At 37.2% G+C, this 19,911-nt stretch overlaps 1 protein-coding gene across 2 annotated transcripts; it reads left to right on the top strand.

Annotated features, from left to right (window-relative positions):
- Positions 1-2,893: 2,893 nt before the first annotated feature.
- LOC103701953 (histone acetyltransferase HAC1-like) lies at positions 2,894-19,842 on the top strand. 2 transcript variants are annotated; one of them, XM_008784187.5, is made up of 17 exons: positions 2,894-3,042; positions 5,169-5,376; positions 5,688-5,793; positions 6,392-6,563; positions 6,747-7,118; positions 7,235-8,679; positions 9,690-10,010; positions 10,100-10,378; positions 12,222-12,350; positions 12,496-12,696; positions 12,819-12,961; positions 13,035-13,326; positions 13,937-14,076; positions 16,787-16,865; positions 16,939-17,322; positions 18,986-19,197; positions 19,284-19,842. In XM_008784187.5, the coding sequence occupies exons 2-17, from the start codon at positions 5,183-5,185 to the stop codon at positions 19,396-19,398; spliced, it is 4,584 nt and encodes a 1,527-aa protein (XP_008782409.3). In that variant the 5' UTR covers positions 2,894-3,042; positions 5,169-5,182; the 3' UTR covers positions 19,399-19,842. The 2 variants fall into 2 exon arrangements, with proteins under 2 accessions (XP_008782409.3, XP_008782408.3); XM_008784186.5 differs by having other exon boundaries at positions 16,939-17,334.
- Positions 19,843-19,911: the final 69 nt, after the last annotated feature.

Here is a 19,911-nt window from a genome sequence, read left to right as displayed (position 1 = left end):
GAATATCAATAATTTTAAAATCCATTTCATCGTCCGGTAGCGACGGTAGTCTTTCAGGTCCATGCCATGGTAACTCTTTGCTTGTGCAATTTGGGATTCTCATCTTAGTCAACCAGCTGTAGAAACTTGTGCTCGAGGGTTCTTTGTATAGCAATTCATTGAAAATTTTTTCACCTTTTTCAAATTAAATATCTATTTTCCCTCCCCCTTTTTTTTTTATGACTGAGCTAGTTAGTTGTTGGTTTCTGCAGCAGCAAAAGTTCCTCATTTGAGAATGGGGTGTTCATGGTCTTTTTAACAGGTGTTGCAAAAGCCCAGCCCAAGTATCACAACTCTAGTTGGATTCAAGTTTAGTTTAGCATTGGATAGGCATGGCTCAGACATGTTCAGGATAAGGATCAATTCAGGCTTAGATATTTGCAGCTTAGACCCGGGTCAAGCGCAATGTGGCAAAGATCAAGGGATAGCCTTGTGGGGGGAATGGGCTACCCCCATTGTGCAACATGCTACCCTATGTAATCGAACTTTTCATTTGAAATGTCATCGAAGATTGATTACAGAGTGATTTCCTTTTGTTTCCAATGTCAGATTCAAGAAAAAAGTTTCACCTACTTGAAATAAAGATTTGATTTCAGTAGATAAAATCTTATACTTTTACATCGAGGGTGCCATATATTTGTGGATCGAGAGTTTATTTGCTATTGCATGGCGTTTAGAAGCCCCACATGCAATGCAGGGACAATATGCCAAGGTACTACATTTCTTAAGGTTTTAAACTTGTATACAGAAAATTAAGGACTACTAAAACCTTAAAAAGCCGGAATATTGCAAATCCCCTTATAGAAGGATTGCGGTATGTTGATAGGGTTCGAGAACCCTAACCCTGCTGAATGAATAGGAGACCAATCTCGCGCTAACAAAATTTCGATGCAGATTGCATGCTCCACTAATATTGTCATTCATCTTAGAGAATCTGAACTCCCAGCTTTGAAGGAACTTGCTAGCCTGTGCAACATAATAACAGTTGAACACTTGATCTTCTCATTAAAGACCAATAGAGTTCCTCACTAATGCACAAAAATTTCATGAAGGTTGCAAGCCAGGCATTCAATGCTCCCTCAGACCACGCTCAGTTTTGCTAAAAATTGTTCGAGCATGAATTAATCTGCTCATTCAGTCCCTGATGATAAAACAATGAATTCTCTGATTTTGCTTTTCTCAAAAGGAAAAAAAAAAAAAATTGGGCCTTCGGGCCTTATTAGTTTGTGGGCTTTGCAAACATTCAAATTATAACTTTCTAGTTAAACAAACACAATATCCTCTCGAGCATTGTAGCATCTCTCTTCCATTAGTTACTCTAATCGTCGCAAGTTTTAGTAAGGCCAGTTATGGGAAGCAAGCCATGGAGAAAGAAATGAATCAATCGTCCAACGCACCAGAAGTTTCGTATCATCAACATACAACAACAGAATAGCACGTCATCGAGGAGAAATATGAACATGGCCGAATCATAATCACTCTGAACAAAACCTGCCTGGATAACCATTGTACTAAACTTCTAAAACCGATACTCGAGGGGCCTCAACAGGAAGGCTTTCTCTATGCTTCTTGTAGGGTTTCTTAAGCTAAGGCAAGCATGTGCAGTATCGAGCGATCCTAGCTATAGGTGTTGGGCCTAAGCCTCTAAATTAGCACTACAAGGCTCGCCATAGGCCTTCGGAGCGAGGCTTTGAGTCTTTGATGATTGTGACCAATATGCTAAAGACTCTCCCGACCTAGGATAGCCTTTTTTTTTTTTTAACATGCCACACTCAAGAAGATTCTGTTGAGTATGATAGACTCTCCAACACAGCATTGGCTCGTGTTTAAACGGAGTGCTCTACCTAACCTAAACCTAGACATTTTCTCAACAATCTTTGGGTATTTCAGTGATCATAAAGCATATTTGTAACCAAAAATATAAGTTATTGTGTTGCACATATATTTATATTTTTTGTAAACTATATAAATCATCATCATTCTCATCATGATCATCTGGTTCATTATGAACAATAGAATATATTGTTTTAGCATCAGTTTTTATAGTAAATTTACCATATTTTGATACTATATTAAAAAAGGCAAAGTTTAATAATTTTTAAAATATTTAGCAACTTTTGCCATTTATTATTCACTATTTGAGTAACTAATATTCTTTTTTACTTGAACTACTATATAGTGCAAGCCATTATATGAGGATAAGATAAACCATAACATGCTGTTTAATCTTTTGGACAAACGACATCTTCTATTGATTAAAAAAAAAATACTTTCCAAAAAAAGGGGAAAAACTGAAAGAAATAATATTATCGGCTACACTTGCAAAAATTTAATGCTACTAGGATACTAAACCTAGCCCAATAAAATTTTAAGGCGCTAGAATAATTCCTTTAGCTATTGGTAAATAATAAACACATGAACCCATTATCCTATTATGCGAACCTTTCATGATAAACTCCGTCCTTGAGATCAGCTGGCATTTAAGTTCAACAAATTTTGCTATAGTATTTTTTGAATTCGGCAATTAAACTCATATTAGGCCTGATAATTTGTAAATCTAAATAATAAATGAGTCCCATATCAGGATTCTTAAACCCCAAAACAAGTTATTTTTGAAGTCTAGAATTTCATGAGCTAATAGGATTTAACCGTTAGTTTATCCCTTATGTGAAAAATATGAAGATGTTAGAGTCGGAGGAGTCGGAGTCGGAGTGTTTAACCCAAAAGCCCGTAATCCAACGGCGGAAATCAGCTGTTCACGACTCCTAAAGCTCCACCCTCCCGCCGCTTGCTGATTTCACGAATCCTAAAGCCGGCCTCTGTGAATATAACGTCAGCACCCCTGGTTAAAATTAAGCGCTTCCCGGTGCGTGCTGCGCGAGGAGACCGGCCCTTTAAACCCTAAAACCTCTTCCATCGCCTCCTCTAATCTCCGTCAAACCCTAATCCGGTGCCGCCGAGCGAAATCCTGTCCTCAATTCGGGTCATGATTCCTCTCCCAAGGTATTCTGAAGCGATCTTGATTAGGTTTGATGGTTTTTTTTTTAATAATTCAATTGGTATATTGTTCTTCGTGTTAATGTAATCCCTGGTGGGCAGTTTTGCTGGATTTTCTGGAACCTTGTAATGTACCAAAGTTTCGATTCTTATTTTTTTTAATTTCATGCTTGTTTTTTAATTTGAACCATCGAGATGCATATGCTAAGCGTTCGGAGATTGATATGATCTTGAATTTATCAAAATTGGAATGGAGGGAGAACGGGAAAGATCATAAGTCTTGATTTGGACCATTGAATTCTATCGGAACCTGAATCTGGAGAGCGTCGGAATGGCGAGACCATCAAACAATCGGAAGTGTAATTTTAATTGTTGCTTTGGTTATGATAAACGTATTTATCTTTGATTGCTAACATGATAGTTGTTATGTCTGGGTCATAACGCTGGATTCATGGGTTCTGTAGTCCTGTATCGTGATGTAAACTGTTCCATTGCTACTAAATCTGAAATCGGGAAGCGTTTTTGAAAGTGCAGTTTCAGTGTTTGCCTCGACGCTTAGTGACTGTTTCGTTGCTTTCAAGTAGTGGTCCCCAACCCATGTGATGGGGATTGTGTGTGGATGCTTTGTTGGATAGTATTGGAAAGTTGGGCAAGAACAATAGGTGGTCTGATTTCCTTCCAGGGTTGCCTTTCCGGCTTCCCGAACCCCTAATTGTAGTTTGAGCTGTGGTTGCCTTAGCTGTAAGGTTATTTTTCATTAAAAGCATGATTTCCACCCTTTCATAAGGAATGTGTTGCCTTGTCTTTCTTTGTGCCTTTGTTTTTTTTTTTTTTTACCTCGAATGTGGCTTCGGTTTCGACTGTTGGGACGCGTTAGCTGGCTTCTTTGTACTGGCGAGTTTGGAGTACCACATAGGTTTGGCTTAGTGAAGGGCCAAGTCCATGATAGTGGTATAATCCTAAATTTTTTTACTTGTATACGATGTCATAGCTTATTGAACGCTGACTGAACTTCAAACTTGAGTGTTTTGTAAACATAGTAGTGGTCACTGTTGCTAAATTGAGACTAATGAAAACAACCCATGAATTGCATCTTTTGTAATCGTAATAAATAGTAGTGGTCACTGTTGCTAAATTGAAACTAACGAAAACAACCCGTGAATTGTCTTTTGTAATCGTATTTCATGATAGTAGTCATTGGACTGAAATCTTTTAACTAATGGAAGAGTCAAAACTTTTGATTTACTGGTGTTTTGATTTGCAATAAATGTGCCCATATAGATTGTTAAAATAGTGAAACCCAGTTAGAACAACCCAAGAATTATGACTTACTATAGCTGTGCATCATTATATAAGCCATTGAACTAAACTTCAAACTAGAGAGTGTTGGAATGATGAACCAATGGAACATTATAGTTTTGCTAATTCTTTTTTGTTTTTAATCAATGTATCCACAATTGGTTGCATTCGAATAGTGAAGCCTACTTGGAGTAACCAATTGATGATGGATTCTATAGTGATGAGGGTGAGTGTTGTAGTTGTTTGATCAATGGCTTGTCAAGTGCTATCATCTGATGGTTGTTTGATCAATTCTATATTGACAATTCCATGTGGACTGTTGGTTGTCACCATATTTGATTTCGCCACAAAGTGCACTATGGGTTGATGTAACTTCTTGTCATTATAACAAAGGTTTTCTATCCCTGACTGTCTTGGCAATATGGTGCTGGACAGGAGAGAGACCAGGTCCTGAGACTCATCAGGGATCCCAGGTCTCTCTAGAGCAGGTCATCCGAGTCCCTGTTGATGGCAATGGATCAGGACAGTTCCATCCTAGAGATGTTCTAACTTTCCAAGACATCAAATTTTTTTATTTTATTTTATTTATTTTGTTGGACTAATTTGGGACCATTCTCAAACTAGGACGGACCCTGGATGTGGGACTTAATTTCTTTATTATAACATTGATTTGAGTTTAATTTCTTAATTATAACATTGATTTGAGGTGTATGACCATCTTGGCTGTCTGGTCACCAATTCATTTTTCATTGTCTATGATTTTAGTTCTGATTGTTAGTTTCATTAATTAACAGAATGATCTGAATGTTGATACCATGAATTATGCATCTTAGGTGACTAAGTAGCTATGATGGCTGAGATCTCGCATGAGAGGGCTTCGACAAATTTGCCAGATCAAGACAATCGGGGCATGCCAGGTCCTGTCTTCTGTCATAATGGCAACACTTTGCGATCTCTTTTACAGGTTGGGGGAGATATTCTGCGTTTGTGGGATATGCATCCTGAGACGTCCACCGTACGTGCCATCATACGTGGTAAAATGTAAGTAGGTTTAACTATTGAAGCTCCATTCACCCGTGAAAGTTCTGATTTTATGAAACACTTATGTTAACTATTATTTATAGTTGATGGTATCTATATATTGAAATGCAATTCCTTACCAGGTGTTGCCGCATTGGTTATCGTTCCATTCAAATTTGAACGAAGCATTTTACAGAATACTCTAGCCAAGCATGAAAATGAAAAGAATTTTTTTATTTATACATTGTGGAATAAATTTTCTTTGGTTGAAAATTTGTACATTATAAATCTCACTACCATGTTTCAATAATCTTTTATTCATTTTTTTGCAGTTTAAAATATTTAAACAAGAAACCATACTGTTATGGATGGGTGGAGAACAGAGAAAAACTTGCCCAAGTTTTGGACGAAAAACTTTTTGCAAGAGCTGATTCGCAGGTTTGTCACATTTTACTCAGAAATATACACGCTATCTCGCTCCTTTTTTTCCCTTTTGACTGTCTTCATAGTCTTGAGTCAGGAATAGCGGATTTTTATTTAACCCATCCCCATTATCTGGTGCCTTCAGTTCTAAATTGGACTGGTTGCCCATCTTTGAATCATGCCACTCCGATTTAGTATTGGATCTGAATTAACAGAACACTGCGACATGGAGGGGAGGTGGGGTACATTTTTGTTTCTGCATTATGGGTTTTTCTTGGTTTAGGGTGTTGTATGTTTCTCAGTCTGCCTAAACTCAAGCAAGAAAAAAAATGTTTGGCACACAGCTGATATAAGATGCTACTCCCCAGCTTCTGAGTCTTGACCATAATGAATGTCTAAGATGGATTTGCAGAACTGATTTTAGTTAATTGACATGGTGTTTCTTGGTCATGATTATGGCTACAGTTTTGGCACTTTGTTGTTACTGTTACCGTTTAAGATTATCAAGATTGTCATGATGAGCAGTAATCTTTGATTGCATATTTTAGTTCAGTCATCCCTTTTTTGCATCTTTTGGAATATTACAAACTAATGTTTGTTTTTATGCATCCAGTTGCATTATATGAATCTGAGTACACTGGAAAGCAGACTGGATGATTTGCTTAGGGATGAAAGAAAAGATGCAGCTTGCCATGTTTCTTCATCATCAATAGGCTCAACGACATGGAGCTCAGAAATGCCTCAAAATATAGAAGCATCTTCTCCAGCTCCTTTCCATAACACAGGTCAGTGCATGATAAAAGCTTATCACAGGTCATAGTTCCTCGTTGAACGCCAATCTATTTCCCAGCTCAGTGCGTGATAATGGCTTATTGACCTCTCACAGTAAATTGAAAACTGTATGGCAATGATTTTATTAAGTTCTCAGTATTATTCTAACTTCACAATCACAAAACTTACTTTTGCAGGATATCAACCTAATGAACACCATCGCATAGTTGCCAGCGTGTCTCTTGGTTCTGATGGGAATGCTATACCTTGGCCAGAAGGTATACCAGGACCTCACATTTCCAAACCAGTGTACGCATCATCTAGACATGGTACCGGGCATAGTGATTCCAATGATGATGTTGGGATGTCACCAAAGCAGTATACTGGATGCCACAACAACCTTGTGTTAAATAGCCTTGGTGATAAAGCGAGGCCTAGCATGTCTGAGATTCCTTCTTACAGAATTGCTAATGGAGTTCTCAATGCTGGGCTAGTTCATCCCAGAAATGTTGTTGAAGCAAATGATGAAGCAGCAGCATCTGAAGGATGCATGGAGTCCCGTTTCTATGGTAAGTTTCTAAGCCCTCTATAGCTGGATTTCGAGCAGATATGCAACAGTTAAGTCAAACAAATGTCATCTGGAATCTTCATGTCTCTAATTTAAATTCTTGACTTGAGTTGACAGGGGATATGCATTGGATGCCTGATAGCAAATCATCTCCTTCTGGAATGTCAGATATACCTCCATCATCTTTTGGTTCGAGTGGGAATTATGGAATAATGAGCCCATCATGTTTGGAATATAAGTTGGCAATAAACTCTGGAGGTCTGCATTCTTATTCAGATCTGCAACAGTTGCTACCGGTATCTCAAAAAAGCCTTGTTGAATCACTTCATATGGGCACTAAGTCACATTCTTCAGAACAGGAAAATATTCTTCAGAATAAGCAACTAAACAAGGAATCCCAACAGTCCTGTCAATGGTCTCATCTGCCACAAAAGCTGTTTGATCAGCTTCAGCTTGTTCAAAATGATCAGTATTTTCAGCAGCAACAAGTGTTGACAGATAACGGGACTTCAGGTATCCTGCAGTCAGAAAGCTTTCTAAATGGGCCAGTTCAGACGAACAGTTACAGTTTAGCAGGAGAGGTGCCACTGCAACGTCCGAGAGAACAGGATGTAACTGTGCAAAAACAAACTCCATATTCTTTTGAGAAACCTACAAGATTTCAGCTTTCTTGTTCTAATGGGGTTGCAGCTGACTGTCAATCTGAATTTCCACAAGGGGATAGGGAGTACCAGAAGATACACAGGATTCTATTTTTATACGACCATGTCATGACTTGTTTGAGTGAAGAGAAATGTAAATCAACTCCTTGCATGCTTATGAAACTGAAAGTTCAGCACATTTTCCATTGTAAGGACATTCACTGTACAAAACAGTGTGTTAAATATAAGAAGTTGTTTGATCATTACAGAGAGTGCCACGAAAGTTTATGTGGTATTTGTGCTCCTGTTAGAATGAGATTGAAAAATGTTTCACAGGGCACTATTGCTGTTACAAAGACTGCTTTTCCCACTGTTGATACGGTAGAGTGTAAACAACCTCCATTGAAACGTATCAAGTCAGATCAGTCTTCTCTCTCTTATTCTGTGCAAAGTGAAACTTGTTGGTTATTATCACCAGGCATGGGTTGCACCCATCAATCTCCCCAGGAGGTGCTCCAAGCATGCCATGATGTGAGCATGTCTGTTAATAGTATCAAAACATATACTGAGAGTAGAAAGTCAATATCAGAGGCATCTGCAACTTCCTCTTTGGAGAACCAGGCGAACTCATGTGAGACTAAGTTTGAGGATCCAAAGGTGGCCACTAAGGTACATTCTGGTGTTGAGCCTGTTAGTGCAGGACAGATTGTTTCTCATTGTGAACAAGATCACGCAGAGGTTCAGATTGAGGCTGCTAAGGTTGAGCTGGAGGCAGAGAGTAAGGTTACTGCATCATCAGTTCTCGATGCGATAGGAACAAAGCTGGGAAAGCCAAAGCCAAGAGGTGTTTCACTACTTGATACATTCACTCCTGAAACAATTAGGGAGCACATCAGGAGTCTTGAGCAATGCATTGGTCAGGTAAGTTGCTAGTCTGATGAAACTAGATTAAAACGCTACATGCTGGTGAGCTGGAGACTTTTTCCATTTTTAGTTGTAGGTATTTTACTTAATAAGAAAGTACATCTCATGTTACGAATTTTATATTTTGTAATATATGCTACATCAGAAAGATGCACAGAAACATCATAATCTATATGTACTTGAGATCATCAAATGAGGGCTGGAATTGGCTGTCAGCGGGATCTAAACAAGAATCAACTGTTTAGGTCAAGCACGAAGATGCATTAGTCTGTATCCAGTCAAAGACTCCTTAGATACTTGGACCTTGTCAGTTCTGTTTGGGTTGATCTTAGTCTTACCTACAATGAAGTTAAACAAAAATGTGTTCTTACTTTATAATTCTCATTAGATCTTCATGGCAGGTATAAGTAATAAATCTAAAAGTCTCTTGGCATCTGTCTACATTCCCTAGTTGGTTGCAATGGAAGCATCTTCTGCCAAACAATAACAATTGCTCCTGCCAATCCACCACCCTCCTTTTTTCTCCCATATAACCTCTATCATGCTATTTTGAGCTCTAATTTTAATAGACCTTGCTTGAAACCTACTTCATATGCTACACCATGAAAATTTTCAAGGAGCTTAAAGACTACAGCAATTATATTGCAAAGTGTTGTTCATGATTGCATTTTAAATCTTTAGTTTCGTTTGCAATATTACGTGCCAATGAAACAAACCTTCAATATGAATAGCCTAAAATGTACGCCTGAAATGTATGTTACATGATAAATATTGCCATATTATTGCTATGGGTATAGCCTATAGTTCATGTGATCATCATGGTGCTTTTGTGATTGCCATGAGTATAAATGCAGCTTATTATCAAGAATATAAAGTTGTAAACTATGACGAGAACTAGAATACAGACTTGCTCATCTATTGCTCAACTCCCTTCAGCATTTATGATATCCGATCAATGGCGCATTTGAAGTTTTACTTTGCTCACTTTCCTCTTCATTTTCTTTCAGAGCAAACCAGAGGCAGAAAAGGTTGAAGGGGTGGAACTCTCGGTGGATCAGAATTCGTGCAGCTTGTGTGGGATGGACAAACTTCTTTTTGAACCACCTCCTAGATATTGTGCATCTTGTTCTAAGCAAATTAATCCTAAGGGAGTGTATTACTCTACAAGAAATGTCAACATGACAATTGGAAGTGATGCGAGGATCTCTTTTTGTAGTAAATGCTACAATTGTTCTGGTGACAATGTCAAGATTGGTGGAGAAGATATTCCAAAGTTGAATTTGGAGAGGAAATGGAATTATGCTGAAACAGATGCTGAAACTGAATGGGTGTGGACCTATTGTTTTACTATGCTAGTACTACTTGTTATTTGTATAATAAGGCATCCCTAATGTTTTCTTTGTAATGCATTCTCCAGTGGGTCCAATGTGATAAGTGCCTAGCTTGGCAGCATCAAATCTGTGCTCTTTTCAATGGCAAAAGGAAGGAGGCACTGCAAGCTGAGTACACTTGCCCAAATTGCTTGTTACAACAACTAGAACGCGGTGAACAAGAGCCCTTAGCACCAAGTATGGTTCCTGGGGTAAAGGACTTGCCGACAACCATGATGAGTGACCATATAGAGCAATGGCTTTTCAGGCGCCTCAAAGAAGAGCGGCAAGAAAGGGCAAATAATTTGGGAAAGAATTTTTATGAGGTAAAATTTACATCATCTTGCTCCTTTGTCATTTGTTAAGGATCCATGGATTATAGATACCTCCTCCGTTGAACTTATTGCGATCTTTTATGTGTTTAAGTAAATGCAAAAGATTAGGGTGACCATAAACAAAATTTCTAGCATTGTTGCTGTGGTTACTATTTGATTCCTTTGCTACTTCAAGGTACCTTTGGGTGCACATAGAGATCATATCTTAGCAGCAATTATTTGATTTTGATTTTTTTTGGGAAAAAAATGAGATTTGCTATTGGACATGTTTGGTTGGCAGAAAATAACACCTTGCAATACTTGCTATTTTTCTGGATCCTTTTAGTTGACATCTAGGGCCTTTCTCCAACTTAGACATGAACTGGGACTCTCCACAGTCATGCTAAGGATTTGGCTTAAAGAACACCCACCATGAGATACTTGTCTGGTTGCAATGCTAATTTGAATATTATATGGGTGGCAAGCAACATTGAATTAGATTATAAATATTTTGCAGTTTTTAAAAATCATAAAATTATTGACTTATAATTAGATGTTTTGAGAATGTAGTCAATTAAACATCGAACTGCAGCCTCACATAACATTCTCAAGATATGATGAAATGTTATAATTAAGCAATGATCACTATTTGATAATTCAGCATTACGGCTGCTACTGTCAGCTTCGGCAACCGACTGGATTTGTCCCATCCTTAGTTTCGGTAGATAATATGTATGGATATATGTACATTCATATAGATGTAGATTTATGTATGTCTGTGTGTATGAATATATATATATATATATATATATATGTGTGTGTGTGTGTGTGTGTGTACATATGTGTGTGTGTGTGTGTGTATATATATATATATACATGTTAAAGAATTTAATTTGAGAAACCACCTATTAATCGTAATCTTTACATATTAAACATATATAAAAAGATATTAATGCTTAGATCACCAAAAAACATGGTCTTCTATCATTTTAACTGCACATTTGTATACCTACTTGAGACATAGATTAGAGACCATGAGAACATGTGATTTTTGGTTTCTACACATTTTTAGTGCACTAGATCTCAAGCAATGGTGTGGATCCTCGATTTAGATGCCCCATTATTGATATTGGGCATGAGAAGGGTAGATACCTTCTCCGCTTGAGAGGAGCAAAGTCTATCATATGCATACATACATATTTGTACACGTTCTCCTCTTGAGAAGTAGATACCTTCTTCTCTTGAGAGAAGTGGATATATATGAGTACATGTGTGTGTATGTATTTATGTATGTATACATATATGTATGTATATCTCTGTATTATATTATTAAATGAGAGATGTATATGCCATTCTAAATTCTGTTTGTCAAATTATGTGACCAAAATGCCCTTTGTTCCTCTATTCACAAATATCTGCGAAGAAAATATGAAGTTAGATATTTAATCCATGTGCACATTTTCACTTATTTCTGCCCATCTATCTCTCATCTACATAGTTTCTCTTAGACATCCAAACTAATTGGATTCTCTCTACCCATCTCTCATCTAAATCCCCAACCGATTTTACTCTTTTTTAATTTTAGAGGTTTTCCTCTAATCCTTGTATTTTATCTTTCTTATTCTCTAATTTCATAAATTCTTTTTTTTTATTATTTTTAACGTGCATTTCATGGGGCTGGTATGTATGTATATATGGCATGAACTTGTTCGAATTCTCTCTTAGATTACCTCCCATATTTCTGAATTGGATGTTACAATGCAAGAGCTACATATATTGAATATCAACATGGTCTTGAAAACAAGAAATAGTAAGAGAGGTCTGGTGTTAATTGTAATTTACAATATTATATCAGGTACCAGGAGCCGAGGGTCTCACTGTTAGAGTGGTGTCATCAGTTGACAAGATATTGGAAGTGAAACAACATTTTCATGAGGTTTTTAAAGAAGAAAAATACCCTGCTGAATTTCCTTACAAATCAAAGGTATAGATCCTGAAGCACTTATCCTTGTATATGTTTTCCTTTTGTGCAAGTTGCTATTGTTATTATGCAGACAAGATAGATTAATAGTGCTTCTTGATAACCAATACCAAGCTTATTCCTTTTTTTTCAAAAAAAAAAAATTCAGGCTATTCTACTGTTTCAGAAGATTGAAGGTGCAGATGTTTGTCTTTTTGGCATGTATGTTCAAGAATATGGATCTGACTGTGCACGCCCAAACCAAAGGCGTGTGTGCCTTTCATATATAGATTCTGTCAAATATTTCAGGCCTGAAATAAAATCTGTGACTGGGGAGGCATTACGGACCTTTGTTTATCATGAAATTCTGGTATGAATAGATTATACTTTTACAGCCTTGCGAGTTGCGAATCTACACTGCAACTGTTCTTTTATCGTGAAGGGTTTATGTGAAAAAGAAGACTGATATGATCTTCATATATTTCTTGTCAGATAGGGTACCTTGATTACTGCAAGAAACGGGGGTTTACTAGCTGCTATATATGGGCCTGTCCATCTCTGAAGCGGGATGATTATATTCTGTACTGTCATCCTACTACACAGAAGATGCCAAAATCTGATAAACTTCGAGAATGGTGAGCCTCAAACATGTAAACACGTATGGCTGTAGGCCTAGTTTTTTATGGTCCTAATTCCTATCACCTTCAGGTACCAGGCAATGATAAAGAAGGCTACAAAGCAGAAAGTTGTTGCGGAGCACTCCAATTTATATGATCATTTTTTTGTACCTACCAGTGAATGTAAGGCCAAAGTTACTGCAGTTCGTTTGCCGTATTTTGATAGTGATTACTGGCCAGGAGAAGCAGAGATACTTCTGCAGAAAGGAGATGATAGTGTTTCACAGAAGAAGGGGACAAAAGCAGCAATTGAAAGGGCGCTAAGGGCTGCCAGACGTGATTCTCCAATTGGAAACCCTAAGGATATTCTTCTAATGCACCAAGTATTTTTTTGTCCCTAAATCGTTAAGTTTATATTTGCTATTACTTCAATTTGTAGGTGTATTTCAAGTATGCTGTTCTAAATTTTGTTGGTTGTGGCTGTTGCTTTCCTTGTTGTTAAGAGGTTTACATCAGCAAATTCAGCTTTTATTCCCTCGAGGGTCCATATTGGTCTTTAATTATATAATAATTAATACGTCTACAACCATGAACAACATGGCTCATTTAATTTTGTTCTGCTGTCTTAGCAAGGGCTGCATCATTTATCAGTCAAACCTTTCAAAATCAAATTCCTATTTAGGTTTTGTCAGGTCCCTTTCCTTTTGTATGCACAAATCTGAGTCCACCTTTGTCGCTGTAATTTCCTTGAACTTCGTTACAGATTTTCGTACCATGTCAGTATGTATTCCATCACTGTATCCTTTATCAGTGTCATTTCTTGGTGAATGTGCGTACTATTTGTGAGACCTGATTTTCTTTTTTGAACTTGGAGAATATAGTGCAATAGATTTCTGTTTCATATCTGTTCATACAATTTTTGGATTTTAATTACCTTCATATCTTTTTATTATTTCTAATTACACAATTTTATTACATCTTGTATTTCATCAGCTTGGAGAAATCATCCGCCCCATGAAGGAAGACTTCATAATGGTCCATTTGCAGCATAAGTGCAAGTATTGCTGTCGGCCTATTGTGTCTGGAAAACAGTGGGTTTGCACTGTTTGCAAAAACTTTCAACTTTGTGAAGAGTAAGTACATTTTGTAACCTTGTGCTTTGCTCAAAAATTGAAGGTCCATTCTCTTGATTTCGTTTTAATTTTAATGGCCATTTTAAGGAACTTAAATGAATAAGGTGTGATACTATCAATGCCTAGATATTGTTTGTACAGTCTCTTGAGAGTTGAGACCAGTCCTTTAAATTTATTACGTGATTACTAACCTTAATTTCTCTTTGCGTGCTGCATTGGCCCAAAATATGTGGTTTTGCTTGGATTTTGTTAACTGAATTTTCATGATCTTAAATAGTTCATTACATTATTACATGGTTTGATAAAAATCAAATTTTTGGGTTGTAGTTTTCAGAATTGACAATTGCATTAGCTTTCCTACTTACCTATGTGTTTGAATGTAGACAAATAAGATGAGAAAGGGAAGCCATGGGAAGCTGTAGAGGATGAAAGCTAGATGGGACTATGAAAGTAAGCTTCTGTGTGGAGTGGAGCGATGGTGATGGCATCAATATTTGTAATCAAGTGCTTGTGTGATAATCCTGCCCAGGAGTGGCTTTACTATTAAGCTTAGGCCTTGGTGTAGGTCTGGCTAATAGAGCTTAGATCATCAAGTGGAATCATCAAACACAAGGCAATCCGCCATTTTGTCTTTTTAGGATAAACCAAAGTCGTCACTCGATTGTTTAAGAAGATGATGTGGATCAGGATGCCTCAAGAGGGGTGTTTGAAGAGACTAGGTGCGCTTCCAAGAGGAGGCAGAGACAAGCTGCAATTAGTTTATATGCCTATACTGATCCATGAAGATCAAGTAGAATAATGTTCTTTTTTTTCTAATGGAACTAGGTTAGGAAAAAACCTGGACAAAATTGGGTTTGGGGGGGGGGGATACCAACCGCCAATGACTTTACCAACTGCAACTAATTGACGCTCTCATCAAGTAGAATCATGTATTGCATTACAATTAGGACTGCCTTAAGGTGGCTATAGTATATCCTCAGGTTCAGGAACCTGTTTTGTGCTATTTGTGAACTCAGGTTTTATTGGCCTGGCTTCTTTTCAAGATTACATCAATCCTTGTAGCTTTCTAATGCTTACTAATGATCAATTTCAAAATATCTTTCTTAGATTCATTTCTTTTGCTTTTTATGTTTAACTAATGTTTGGTTTGTGCTTAGAACTTGGGATAAAGATGAATAGCTGTGATCCATGGATGAGAGAGACCTCCTTCTATTTATATTATATTATTACTGGATTTCTTTAGGAGATTAGGCATTTTTTTTGGAATTTGGGACTCTTTAAAGTATTAGTTCATTTGGAGTCTTTAAAACCTTCTTCTTAAGGTAGAAAGAAGAGCAAGAGTGTCTTTTGGGAGAAAATATGGCAACACAAAAATAAAAAATACTAGTTGGTGGGAGGCACTCGGTTAATGGGTATTTGGAGACTGATAAACATATGAACATGCCCTTCTAGTTGCAAAAAAGAAAAAAGTGCAGCTACAAAGTGCAGCGACTAACAAAAGAAAAGTCTAGTAATGAAAAGTTTCTCCAATGAAACAGTAGAGATGTGCAGTCATAGTATAGTGTGATAAATTTTAGACTGTGAATATACCACTAAGGGCAAAAATTCATTAACTTAGCAAAAGTATGAGAGATTGACATTGAAGACTAGAAGATAAAGAATAGAGGGAATCGGTTAAAAATCGTTGGCAGAATCTTGATGATTTGGCAAAATCCAGGAAAATTTCAGAGAACCATGGATTAGTTGCAAAATTTCAAGGACTCCTAATAGAATAATATAGACCAATATAAAATTGTAAAGCCTCTTGCAAATAATTTGAGCATCATCATAAACTTATTTAATGAGTCAACCTGTCAAGGAATGTTGTTACTAGGCAATATGGTATGTTTTATTTCTAAATATCTGTATATTGTGCTTCATGTGTCAAGTTAGCTAATACCAATATTCATCTGGATGCACAAACACGTGAGTGTGACTGAGATGTAGAAAAACATTTTTATTGTCCATTATAAAAGTATCCAACATTGTCTACGTAAGGGAAGGTTCATGTTGCTAAGCATATATTTCTCGATTTTTGACAAGGTTCATATCTTCTGTGCTGTTGCATCTTGGTGCTCAGAAAAGTGAGGCACTGCATGGTACTTTCATTATGTAACTGATTAATATTTGCAAGATACGTGATGAGATTTTGAGTTAGGTTTTTGCCTTTATAGATCTACTTTTGATGTTTGAACAAGTTGTATCACCTCAATCTATTGTTCCTGATAATTCCTGAAGCCATTGTTCAATGAGATAGTGTTTCCATATTGGCAATGAATAGTGATTCTCATCATACCTTTCTAAGATTTGCCTTCTGAGTTTTTTTGAAGTGTTAGAACCATCAATTCTGAAATGCAGTTAAGTTATATCGTATGGTAAGTTTTTGTAACCTAGGGAAGTAATTGTAATCAAGGTATGCCATATCGGTACTAGGCCCCATACCGATGCCACCTTGTTATTGTGTCGATACGTCCAGTACGGGGGGTGGTTCGGCGTACAGAGTGTTGGTGTGCCTTCTGTGTTGTACCAATACCGAACCGGTATAATGGGTACACCTTGTAACGCCCGGTTTGATACAGTATGGCATATCATGATTGCACTTTTTCTATCTATTTCATTTTTTATCAAGCTTATGTTTAACAGTTCTTGTCATTGATTTTATTTCACTCAGGTGCCATTACGAAGAGCAGAATCTTGAAAAAAAGGATAGGCATCCTGTTACTGCAAGAGAAAAACACTCGTTTGAATTAGTGAGTACCTAAATGCTGTTTCATCTTGTAATTGCATACGTTCTAGTTTTCTAATTCTGCATGATTATTTCAGGTTGAGGTGGAAAAGGCTCGTGCAGATACAGACGATAAAGATGCAATAATACAGAGTGAATTTTTCGACTGTAGAACTGTATTTTTGAGTCTCTGTCAAGGCAACCAATACCAATTTGATACCCTCCGTCGGGCAAAACATTCAACAATGATGATCCTTTATCACCTGCATACTCCGACTGCACCTGCTCTTGCATCCTCATGCACCATCTGTCATTGTGATGTAGATACAGCTCGGAGCTGGCATTGCATGATCTGCCCCGATTATGATTTATGTGATTCCTGCTATCAGAGGGAAGGAACTGCCTGCCATGATCATAAACTGATAAGTCATGCCACGAAGGCTGACAGTGGCATGCTCCAGAAGAAAGGGGCTCAGCAAAAGGTAGCTGTGCAGGTATTTTCTTTATGTTACTATATTGCAATAAATTTGGCTTCTAAGGTATAATCACCCCACCAGGCACTCGCCTGATTTGCTTCCCTTGAGCAGGGAACAAAAATTAGTCCTGAATAGGGCTTACTAGTGAGCCTCATGATCTGTTCTTCCATAAATTTTTTTTTTCCTTTTTTAATAATTTTGATGCTTTAAGCCTTAAAGGGTGTCTTGTAGCTTCCAGTATAGGATTTTGATGGTTCATCATTTGCGGAAAGTAACACAAGTTATTTGTTTTACCTGGATAACATAGCTGATAATTAATATGCATTTGGACCAAAACATAAATATCCTCAATCCAAGTAAGATTACAAGTTGGGTGAATATCAAAATATGAAAGTATATAATTAAAGTAGAGGCATTCAGATATTCTGGTATTTCTTGCTGACAGTGGCATGCTCCAGAAGAAAGGGGCTCAGCAAAAGGTAGCTGTGCAGGTATTTTCTTTATGTTACTATATTGCAATAAATTTGGCTTCTAAGGTATAATCACCCCACCAGGCACTCGCCTGATTTGCTTCCCTTGAGCAGGGAACAAAAATTAGTCCTGAATAGGGCTTACTAGTGAGCCTCATGATCTGTTCTTCCATAATTTTTTTTTTTCCTTTTTTAATAATTTTGATGCTTTAAGCCTTAAAGGGTGTCTTGTAGCTTCCAGTATAGGATTTTGATGGTTCATCATTTGCGGAAAGTAACACAAGTTATTTGTTTTACCTGGATAACATAGCTGATAATTAATATGCATTTGGACCAAAACATAAATATCCTCAATCCAAGTAAGATTACAAGTTGGGTGAATATCAAAATATGAAAGTATATAATTAAAGTAGAGGCATTCAGATATTCTGGTATTTCTTGTTTGGAAGAGTTGAAATTGAACTTCAGTGTTTAGCTGTCCTGCTGTTGAATACTTACATTCGATGCATCTTTATACATCATTTCTGCTATATTATTATCCATTTGTATGTGTGTCGTCAAATCGAAGTGCATATTTGAAGTATTGATCTTGCTGATAAATTTGTGCATCTGTTTGTTCGGATTCTCTCCAAAGTTATATGGAACTAAAGCCTCTATACTTCTGCTTTGAAACTTTGTAGGTATATATTAAAGAAAATTGAAATAAAGATAGAACTACAGCATAGATCTTTAAGATAATTGTCTCCTAGTAAATCATTTTTTCTAGGTTTAGATTTAGAATATATGCTCATGACAAGATGTTATTGGCAAATGATGCTTAACAAAAACATGCATGTAACATAAATATGCTTGGACTTCCTGTCACAATTCGTTTCTGCCCTAGCCTCCATTTCAAACCTTGTCTAATTTTATACATACCTCACATGTAAACATTATTTTTAACTATATTTAAGAACAGTTTTCCCCAGTCTGGGTAATACAGTCAGGAAAAAAAATCCGAAGGCGAAAACTCTACCGCCCTTGCATATAGATAAAAGTGCTATTGTCTCGAATTTGTTATAACCTCTTTTCAACAGCCTGTTCTACTTTGGATACAGAGTTTCATAATATTATTACATTTGTACCATGGGAGTTCTCTTTTCTGTGAAGTATAGAAGACAGTTGTGTGGTCTCCTAACAATGTACTTGTTTCTGAGCAGAATATGCTTGATGCTTTGGTGCATGCCTCGACTTGCCGTGAGCCTCATTGCTTATATCCATCTTGTTACAAAATCAAACTGCTCTTCCACCATGGTAGGGAATGCAAGACCCGTGCCAGTGGAGGTTGCCTTCCCTGCAAAAAGATTTGGTATCTTCTCCTGAAACATGCACGTGTTTGCAACAAGTCAGAATGCCGTGTTCCACGTTGCAAGTATGTATGCGTTTCAGCTCCTGATATGCTGCTTTCTTTTGAACTCCTTTTCTGAGGAATTGATTGATGTATTCTTATAATTTTAGGGATCTGAAGGATCGCGCGGGGAAGAAACAGCAGCATTCTGATTATCATCGGATAGCTGGAGCAGAGCAGAGAATCAGGCAGAAAGATGGAGAGGCTTCTGAGAGCAGTGATTGACAAAGCTCGCTGTTTGAAGTTTTTATTAGCAAGCATCAAGTGCAGATTCCAGATTATCATTTGACTTGAAATACCTGGAGTGGCAGTTTCAGCCCAGTTGTGTTTTCCAGGTGGACAGGCACTAGTGACTAGGTCCTACTGGATGGCTGGAGTCATGGAGAGTGAAGCAGCTTGAAATTGAGGTTAATTTAACCAATTGTGTAGCTATTTTGGTAAAGCAACGAAATCTTTTTCGTGGACTCAATCATAAGCCCTAGAGCACGGGAATGAATGTAGAGGAAGAGACGGCAAGGTGTTCTTTCAGCTTTCAAAATTATACAGCAAATTGTACAAATTAATTCTTATAGCATATGTGGTTGTATTGTAGCATTCTTTTTGTGTAACGAATAAATTAAGGAATAATTAATAGTATTTAAATAAAAGGAGAAAAATCGTTTGCTGCAATCAGACCTCTGATTTTCGGACCGTCCTTATTGGATTTGCAGGTGGTATTATGAGTTAATATTATAACTT

This window comes from Phoenix dactylifera, chromosome 7, assembly GCF_051530095.1.
Source record: "Phoenix dactylifera cultivar Ajwa chromosome 7, Ajwa_hap1_PhDact_Kaust_v1.1, whole genome shotgun sequence".
NCBI lineage: Eukaryota > Viridiplantae > Streptophyta > Magnoliopsida > Arecales > Arecaceae > Phoenix > Phoenix dactylifera.
Note: the sequence above shows the minus strand (reverse complement) of the source record. Positions and strands in the feature narration are given on the sequence as shown.